Here is a 10,007-nt window from a genome sequence, read left to right as displayed (position 1 = left end):
CCCTCTGGAGGCACAGCATTACGGTACGGTTCGCTGTTGTGTGAGTTGAAAACTATCAGAAAATAACTGCAGCGTGAGGAAAGTACCAAACGAATTGTGTCCTCAGACAAGAAAGGCTGCACCTCCCAAGGCGTCTTTCATAAAGACGCTTGAGACTGAAGCCTCCCAAGTAGGCTGTGGTAAGTATCTCTCCCTTCCTGGACCTTTGTCTCGGATTTGTAAACGAGCCCGTCGGGAGTCGTGAAGCAAAACCCCGAGCCACGCCCCACACGAGAAATAATGGGCCCCACGTAGGGCCTGCGCGCGACCCGGACGGTCCTTCCGCCGAGGCCGTCCCGGCGGCCCCCGGGGCGGGGCGGGGCGGGGCTCGGCGCTTCCCGCGGTCCGGCCGCGCCACTGGCGAGCGGTTTGAATGACGGAAGTGACGGCGGCTCGGAGATGGCCGCCCCGCTCACGCCCGAAGGGCTGTTCGGAGGCTGCTGTGGGGCGGGCCGCCGGGCCTTCTGTGTCTGAGCCGCGATTCCTGAGGCCGGGCTCTCGTCTCCCGGGTGAGTGACGGAGGCGCTGGCTTCCCGAGGGTCCCGAGGGTGCACTTCTTCGCGAGGCGGGGAGCCGGGGGTGTGCTGCGGCGGGGGACACACAGGCCGGGCGGGAGGCCGGCGGGGCGCGCGTCCCTTCATGGGCTCGAGGCCGCGGGGCGCCCGGAGGGGCGCGCGTCCCCTCTCGGGCTCGCCTGCGCCGTGTGAGAGGCCTCCCCGGCGCCGTGCGCGTTCCCGTGGGGTCGGGCCTCGCGGGGGCCGTGAGCTTCCAAGTCGGGGCAGCCGGAAGGGTCTGCGGGGTGGAAGGCTCTGCGGAAGGGTCAGCAGACCTCCTGGGTGCGTCCTGCTCCCAGGTCACCCGCGGAGCGGCCTCACTCCTGGGAGCCGTTTAAGAGACCAGCTTGGAATCGTTTCATGCACAGAGCATGCTCTCTTTTGGTGTCTCTCACCTTTAATTTCTTAGATACTAAGTTCTGCTGCAAACGTCTGCTTTATAAAACAATGGGGAACGGTAGAGTCATTAAATTTTAGAAAGTATCAGGCAGTTTATATTTACTAAGACACACAATCAGAACAACCTGTTGGAGAAGATATTATGACTCTGCTTATATATTTAAAGGAAGTGAGACCAAAGTGATTTTAAGTGTCTTCCTGCTTTAAGTGGAATTGGGCCTTGAAGCCAAATCTTCCTAATATAGGTGATTAAGAGGTGCCCGTTGCCGTTTAACCTTCAGGACAGTCTTGCAAGATAAGTAGTATCACCTCTGTTATTTGTCAGTAACAGCACTTAGAATTTGAAAACCTGTATTGATATGAATAAATACTAAAGAGAGGAATGGGTGAAACTTCCTTACAGTAGGATTCCAGTTGGTAAGTGTAGAAGGAATAATTTAAGTAGAAAATACATTGTTTCAGGCGGTCATCAGTGGATACTAAATTTAGTTGGTAAATATGGTGGGGAACATGGTATTTACATAGCCTCAATTATCTCTCCACCGAATACTTGAAATAGTGTCTATAGTGGAGGAACCTGTTAGGCACCTTCTTAATCAAGGGATCAAAATTCATTCTGGTGTGATGCGCTGAGAAGAGTATCTCATCACTTCTGTGGTGGTCTTGCCAAAAATGCATAATCTCAGTCTAACTATAGGAAGGGATTAAACACATCCAGATAGAGGGACATTATGCAAAATAACTGGCTGGTATCTTTTTAAAATGTCAAGACGGGGGAGGGGGTGATGAGACTGAGGAACATCTCAAATTAGAGGAGTTGAAGGAGACAAAACTGCCTAGCCATTAGAACATGATTCACAGACCCTCAGCTGCTGTGTTGAAATCTGTTTACCTGGATGCCTCCCATAGACTGCTCCTAGTTAATAACTGAGCATGGGGTGGTTGTGAAGGCAGGCCTGTTCCTGAGACACAAGGGATTTTGGCTGAAGGACTCCCCAGAAGTCTTCCTGAAGCTTCCTTAGACTGCACAGTTCAAGGGTCATCTACCCAACTTTGCCTTCCTCCTTCACTCAATGGCAGATTTGCATGAAAGTCTGAAACACTCCTAACTTTTACCAGCTCCCTCCCCATTTTCCCTCACACAGGCATTTCCCCTAATAAAATCCTCGTGGGTTTCATGCCATTTTGGCATCTGCTCTGAGGACCTAAAGTGACACAGCAGTCAAAGGATATGTTTTCCTTGGCTTGGGACCTGGTCCAGAAAATGGACATTAGTGGGACAATTGATGAAATTTGAATAAGGTCTGTAAATTAGCTAGTGTATTGTGCTAGTGTTAATTTCCTGGTTTTGATTGTTGTACTGTGGTTGACATTTAGAGAAGCTGGGAATACTAAATCAGATTATTTCCAAACAAGTGTAAAAATTAAGATAATACTACACAAGAGAAAACAGTTATTCTGTAACATCTTAGGTAAAAATAGCAAATGTATGCTTGTTTTCCTGTAATCCTCTAGGAAAGAAAATTGAGGATTACAGGATTACTTGATTTCTCTTTGTTTAGTTCTTTTCAGTCCCCTCTTGCAAAAAATACTGACTTAAACAAAATTTTCCTCACTACCTATATTTTAGCATTTCAGAAATTTAGGAGCCATATATAAGAAACACCAGATTCTTCTCTTGGCTCTGCCAGGAGATATTGTCACTCAGGTCAAGTCCTTTCACCTAAGTGGCCTTTGATTCTTCTTGTCTAAAATAAAGAGAATGGTTGGTTGGCACTTTCACAGAGTGTATTACCAAAGCCTTGTGAATATCAGCTGAGTGGATTGCAGCTGGAAGAGATTTTTCACATGTAAGCAGTTACTTCTTTTTGTCATCAGGTTGTAACAGTGACCACATATACCTATCTAGCACTTTATATGAATTAACTCATTGAATGAGTCATTCATTCAGTCAACACACTAAAGGACCTACTTAGGAGCTAAGCAGTTTTTAGGCTCTGCACATACAACCATGAATAAGATCATTCCTGCCTTCTTTTTGATGGAGAGTTCACTGAAAAAGTTTTAGTTCCTTTTTTTGTTTGTTCAGTTGATAAGTCATGTACCAATTCTTTTGCAACTCCATGGACTGTAGCCTGCTAAGCTCCTCTGTCCATGTGATTTTCCAGGCAAGAATAGCAAGAATACTGGAGTGGGTTACCATTTCCTTCTCCAGGAGATCTTCCCAACCTAGGGATCGAACCCAGGTATTTGCATTGAGAGGTAGATTCTTTACCACTGAGCCACCAGGGAAGCCCTTAGTTCCTATTAGATAACCCCAAATTCTGGCCGCTATTTGTACACCTGAGTGAAAACAGTATCTATGCTTAGTATGTGAAATACTGCCTGGTGGTTGTTATTCGTGGTTAATTTGGATATTTAAAACAAAACAAAACCAGAGCCTCTGTCCTTATTGTTAAGGAATCTAACTAGAAAGGGCAAGTTATTGATGAAAAACTAGAGGAAGGTAATATCAAGACAGCATCGGTTAGTCCCCATATGAATGTGAAGGTAACATTTCTTATGGACAGGTAGGTCAGGAGTGAGTGGCAGGTGGGCGGAGCAAGAATCACTGGAGGGCAGTTTCACAGGGAAGTGGTGCTTAAACTGGCTGCAGAAGGGGCCTTCCGAGTGGCTTAGTGATAAGGACTCTGCACTTCCATTGCAGGGGGCCCAGGTTGATCCCTGCTCAGGGAACTAGGATTCTCACAAGCCAAGTGGGGCAAAAACAACAAAAAAAACTATCTTCAGAAAGATTTAAGTGTTTGGTTACCATATTTGCCTTCCTGGTCATTGTAAAGAGACTGATCTCAGATGAAATCATGGTTATGTACTGATCTGAAGTGTCTAATTTTTGAAAATGGCAATAATGGGAACAAGGAGATACAGAGTCACCTGGGGAGGGTTTTAAAATTTTATAAAAACTATAGATTCTTAAATTCTTTGATTTTCTCCCCACCAGACTTTCCCAAATTGGGGCATGTTATAATCTAGAGACTTAATTGAGAACACCTGAGTGTAAATAGGAGCAATAGAAGACTAAATCTAGGAATCTTAAACCCTGGACTGAACCTAAAAACAGAACTTTGTTCTAGAAGGTGTTTTGTTTAATGATTTCATTTAAAAATCACACCACCAATTACTGAAGAGTTGTTTTATTGTAGAGGGGTTAATGTGATTCCCTAAGATACAATGGCACTTGGTGATCATGTTATATCACAGACTGGCAGCTGAAATGTGAGCCAGAAGCCCTTGCAGTGCAGTAGTCTCGCTGGTTATGAACAAGTTATCAGAGTTCTAGTGTTAAACTGTAATTGTGAAGCATTTATTCTGTGCTGACACACCTTTTGAAATCTTTGTGGTTTTCTATGTTTAAGCTGGGTAAACTCTGGAAATCTCAAGTAGGAGTTAGTCAGGTTCCAGATGTTATAGGTAAACAATAATCTGCCACAGATGAGGAAGCATTTTTTTCAAGTAATGCTTGAAATGGTTTACTCACAACTAAACTGCTTTCTCCCCATCTGAGAAATGCTGAATTAATAATTGCTATTTATAAATAATTTGAACTTAGTTTACCCAAATCATTTTGCTTCATGTTTACAGCCCTTTAAAAAGTGTTCTAACCTTTACTGCCTTATTTTAATAGATATATATATATATGTATTTTTTTATGTAGAACCTTCATATTTAAAGTACTACATGAAAATGAAAAGAAAGGGAGTGAATGCTGGCAAGCTGAGATTGAGTCCTAATGAGGAAGCCTTCATTTTAAAGGAAGATTATGAAAGAAGACGAAAATTAAGATTGCTGCAGGTGAGATGTATTTGGAACATAGTGTCAACTTCTTTGTGTCCCCAAATTATTAGTATTTTCTACATTGTAGTTGTTGAGTCACTAAGTTGTGTCTGACTCTTTGAGGCCCATGGACTGTAGCCTGCCAGGCTTCTCTTTCCGTGGGGGGTTTCCAGGTAAGAATATTGGGCTGAGTTGCTCTTTCTCCTGCATCTCCTGCATTAGCAGGTGGATTCTTCACCACTGAGCCACCAGGGAAGCCCATTTTTTACATTCAGTTCAGTTCAGTTCGGTCGCTCAGTCGTGTCTGACTCTTTGCGACCCCATGGACTGTAGCATGCGAGGCTTACCTGTCCATCACCAATTCTTGGAGCTGTGGCCACTGCCGAGTTTTCGAAATGTGCTGGCATATTGAGTGCAGCACTTTCACAGCATCATCTTTTAGGATTTGAAATAGCTCAGCTGGAATTCCATCACCTCCACTAGTTTTGTTTGTAGTGATGTTAAGGCTCACTTGACTTCAGCCTCTAGGATGTCTGGTGCTAGGTGAGTGATCGTACCATCATGGTTATCGGGGTCATGAAGATGTTTTTTGTTTAATTCTGTGTATTCTTGCCACCTCTTAATATCTTCTACTTCTGTTAGGTTTTTTTACGTTAGAGTGTTCTAAGTAAAATATTGCATTTAAAAATTTCTTCTGGCTTTATGAGAGCCCTGGTTCTTACATATTAACTAGTTTTGGAAAACTTGAGAAGTACACTGAAACAGTAAATAAATTGAAGAGTTTCAGAATAAGGATTATTTGAATCAATAATTATTATAAAATAGTTCATTTTTGAGATTACTAAATATTTGATGGTATTTTTATTTATTCTCTCTATATATAATGTATGCAATTTTTATTTCCCAAGATCTTCTCTCAAACAAATTCATAAAATGCATCATCTGGCATAAAGGCAAAAAAAGAAGCCCAAACAAAAAAACCTACGAATCAATACAAAAACATGTCAAACACTCAGACCCCTCCAACTCCATTGTTGAAAATAATTCATTTTTAAAATCATGTAATTGATGAAGATTATTAGAATGACTTTGAAGAAGATTTATTGGAAAGCTACTGAAGTAAATTTATTCAGAAGTTATAGATTATTGTCTAGAAGTCTTTTTAGAGTAACATAGTTAAGTCCTTGTGAAACGTTTTATGTCCCATTCTCCCCAGAATTGGGGGTGATATATAACATCATTCTCATCTAAATCTTTCTGTATTTATCTGGGTTATAAATTTCAGTGAATCATACTTACCAATTTAGCTTCTTGTATGTTATCAGAATGGTAATGGCAGTCCCCTTAGGTCGCTGGGGAGGAAACAATGGCTTATCAGGGAACTTTGTAAGTAGTTTTGAGATTTTTGTTTTTTCCTCCATCACCTGGATTTTCTGCTTTAAATAGGCCTTATCTAATATCTTGTGAAGACTCTGGAGAATTGATATATCTAATACCTGAATCAGATTCATTTAGGATCCTCTTTCCAAAGAGCTTTTCCAAAAAGTTGAAGTAAGCCTCTTTTCATATAATTTTAAATATTCTCCCTATAGGTTCGAGAACAAGAAAGAGATATTGCTTTACAGATAAGAGAAGATATAAAACAGAGGAGAAATCAGCAATTCACTCGTTTGGCAGAGGAACTAAGGACAGAATGGGAGGAATCACAAACTCAGAAAATAAAGAACTTGGAAAAACTGTATTTGGCAAGTTTAAGAAATATGGGAGAGGGGCATCAACAAGCCAAAGAAAACGTAAGTGAGCACTTATTTGACTGCCTGTCTGTGGTAATGATACTTGTTAAAAGTAGATTGGTGTTACTCAGTTCAGTTCAGTTGCTCAGTCGTGTCCGACTCTTTGCGACCCCCATGGATCCCAGCACGCCAGGCCTCCCTGTCCATCACCAACTCCAGTTCACTCAAACTCATGTCCATCGAGTCGGTGACGCCATCCAGCCATCTTATCCTCCGTCGTCCCCTTCTCCTCCTGCCCCCAATCCCTCCCAGCATCAGGGTCTTTTCCAGTGAGTCAACTCTTTGCATGAGGTGATCAAAGTATTGGAGTTTCAGCTTCAGCATCAGTCCTTCCAGTGAACACCCAGGGCTGATGATCTCTAGGATGGACCGGTTGGATCTCCTTACAGTCCAAGGGACTCTCAAGAGTCTTCTCCAACACCACAGTTCAAAAGCATCAATTTTTTGGTGCTCAGCTTTCTTCACAGTCCAATTCTCACATCCATACGTGACCATTGGAAAAACCATAGCCTTGACTACATGGATCTTTGTTGGCAAAGTTGTCTCTGCTTTTTAATGTTATCTAGGTTGGTCATAACTTTGCTTCCAAGGAGTAAGCGTCTTTTAATTTCATGGCTGCAATCACATCTGCAGTGATTTTGGAGCCCAGAAAAATAAAGTCAGCCACTGTTTCCTCTGTTTCCCCATCTATTTCCCATGAAGTGATGGGACCAGATGCCATGGTCTTAGTTTTAAAAATGTTTTCATGTGTAGAATTTGCTGTGGGCAGCCTGAATGTTTTTGTAAATTTATTGTAACTTAAGAATCCTACTTGATTGATTTCCTGGTAAGAGGCATGTCAAGGAAAATCTGTTTTCTATGATGTTTGAGTTATTATTCTCTATTATTTTATTATTATTATAATTATATAAATTATAATTATATAAATATAATTATTATTATTCACTATTATTATTATTATTCTCTATTATTCTCTAACAAACTTAGGGTTACCATAGGTGGGAGGTAAGGGATAATACATCAGGAGAATGGGATTAGCACACACACTACTATATATAAAATGGATAGCCAACAGTGACCTACTGTAGAGCACAGGGAACTATACTCAATATTTCATAATAATCTACAAGGGAAAAGAATCCAAAAAAGAATAGGTATATATGTGTATGTATAACGGAATCACTATGCTGTATACTGAAACTAACACAGCATTGTAAATCAAACTATACTTCATTAAAAAAAAAATCAAACATTATTCTTTTCCAGTCCTTAACAACTGGGTAAATAAAATAGTAACCTTCAGAATTAGAAGTTGTTATTCATTTCAGTCATTTGGGACAAGTTCGGTGGGATGAATTCAGATTTCTGATTTCATTTTCATTATCACTCCTTCCTCATACCTCCAAAATGTGTAGTTGAATGTGTATTCACTCGAGTTCATCCTTTCACAAAGACAAAGTAGTACTTAACTCAGTATTTAAGGCTACTCCCTGACCTTGTTTTGTTTCTTCTGATTTATGGTTGGAAAATCCTAGATTGTGGTCCCAGAGATAGTCACACAAAATAAACAAGCTGGATTCCAAGAATGCATGTCTTTGTCACCAAACTTTTAGTCAGGAAGAAGAACTCTTTAAAGAATGTGTCAATCAAAATATTCTTGGTCCCTGGTTTTAGTTTGTGTTTTTAGTGTTAATAGCTTTCAGTTTTGACATCAGATTTTTGTAGCTTTATTTATGTCATCGTTAATTTTGTGCTATAGCACAGTTTTTCATTTGAATATATCTTCATGATTTTTTCCCTGGCAGAGTATCACACATATTATTGTATATTTGCCATTTTAGTCTTATTTAACATGACATTTTAAGTAATATTTGTTTTTAGGAGCCTGATTTAAATGCTCTGGCACACCGGGCAGCAGAAAGGAAAAAAAAGGCAGAAATGAGACATAAAGAGGCCCTGAAAGTACAGAAAAATCAAAAAGAAATGTTAATGAAAAAAAAAACCTGGTAATGTAATAGTAATTTTTACTGTATTCTCCACTGAAACTGATATAGCTGGAATTAAAGGGTACATTGGATACTTTTTAAAAGCTATATAGTGTATCCATGGTGTTTGTTACACTTGGCTTAAAATAATGCATTGGGGGGAGTACGTTCTAACAAGTGAACTTTCTTTTGTGTTCTGACTTTAGCAGCAGTTACAGAGTTTCTGAAGAAATGTATTACTAGTTTAGAATGCAGGTCAACCAAAATCTGTCTGCCTCTGATATAAAAAAAAATCAGTGCAATGACGAACATTAAAAGAGGCTATAGACTCTGCAAGTCGTTGATGAGATTTTTGCATATTGTAAAAATGAAAGAACCTATTAGCTAGTCAGAAGTGGTCATTTTATACAGTGGCCCCTCTTTATCATTTTTAGGTTTTTTAATTCCAGATTATTCTAAAGAACGATGTTTTCTGGGTCAGTCCACATTGTGGAGCTTTAAGTCTAGCTGCACCTCTTCTACTCTTATTTTCTCACATGTGTATGCACTCTCTATTAAATAGCATTTGAGCCTATGGGAACAGGCTGTGGAGGATTTCTTAAGATTGTAATGACTTATATTTTTAACTTTGAGTTGTACTGTAACATTATTTGAGAGATTAATTTATGATGTCTTTTATTTTTTAAGGCATATAAAAGCTCGAAAAGAAGCCCTACTTGTGGAAAAGGAGAGATCTGCCAAAATCGCAAGTCTGCCACCCCCTCCTCCAGCTCTCTTTGAGGTGAATTACTCTGGGTATGGGAGCTCAGATATAGTAATTCTTCTTTACTTTTAGAATTCAGTGCACGTCCAAATACCTTTTGTTTGAACTTAGTTTTTAACTACAGGTACTACATATCTAGAATATTTAAAAATAATTCTAGATAGCATTTTACCCACAAATGCTTTAGTTTGTATTTCTGATATTTAAGAACTTTAATGCACAATACTAATATAATGTTATTCCCAGTATAATCTGATACCCAGTCTGTGTTCAGTTTTCTCCAGTTCTCTCAAGAGATTTTTTTGTTTGAAAAACTGTAACCTTTTTTATTTTATTGGGAAAGAAAAGGATTATTTGCCTTAAAGATTTTCCCACATTCAAGATTTGACTATTGTAAATAGTTAACCATTTTATAGACACACAAATGAGGTCCAGATAAGTTAATAAACTCATATAAGATATGTGAAATGGTAAGAAAAGTCTGTTTCTTTATGAGAGTAAAATGTGTGATTTTGTGATTTGAAGCTTTTTAAAAAAAAAAAAACATTTAACTTATTAAGCAGAAATTAATTTTGAAAGGCATTGCTTCTCCTGTTCAGATTATCTTGTTTTGGTTATTAAAATAGCTCGTTTGGATGAT

At 39.7% G+C, this 10,007-nt stretch overlaps 1 protein-coding gene across 11 annotated transcripts in view; it reads left to right on the top strand.

The window, feature by feature from the left end:
• Window positions 1-420: 420 nt before the first annotated feature.
• Window positions 421-10,007, top strand: part of CEP295 (centrosomal protein 295) — a 53,893-nt gene continuing 44,306 nt past the window's right edge. For all 11 annotated transcript variants that reach the window (XR_010663366.1, XR_010663367.1, XR_010663369.1 and 8 more), the window contains exons 1-5: window positions 421-548; window positions 4,708-4,844; window positions 6,419-6,619; window positions 8,501-8,625; window positions 9,292-9,385. Coding sequence is in view for 5 of the 11 variants with exons in the window: in XM_065936795.1 (XP_065792867.1) it covers window positions 4,731-4,844; window positions 6,419-6,619; window positions 8,501-8,625; window positions 9,292-9,385 (534 nt within the window). In the remaining 6 variants the exon portion in view is untranslated. The remainder of the gene's footprint in view (window positions 549-4,707; window positions 4,845-6,418; window positions 6,620-8,500; window positions 8,626-9,291; window positions 9,386-10,007) is intronic.

Source organism: Muntiacus reevesi, chromosome 5 (genome assembly GCF_963930625.1).
Source record: "Muntiacus reevesi chromosome 5, mMunRee1.1, whole genome shotgun sequence".
NCBI lineage: Eukaryota > Metazoa > Chordata > Mammalia > Artiodactyla > Cervidae > Muntiacus > Muntiacus reevesi.
The sequence above is the reverse complement of the archived record's forward strand: the minus strand, read 5'-3'. Positions and strand labels throughout refer to the sequence as shown.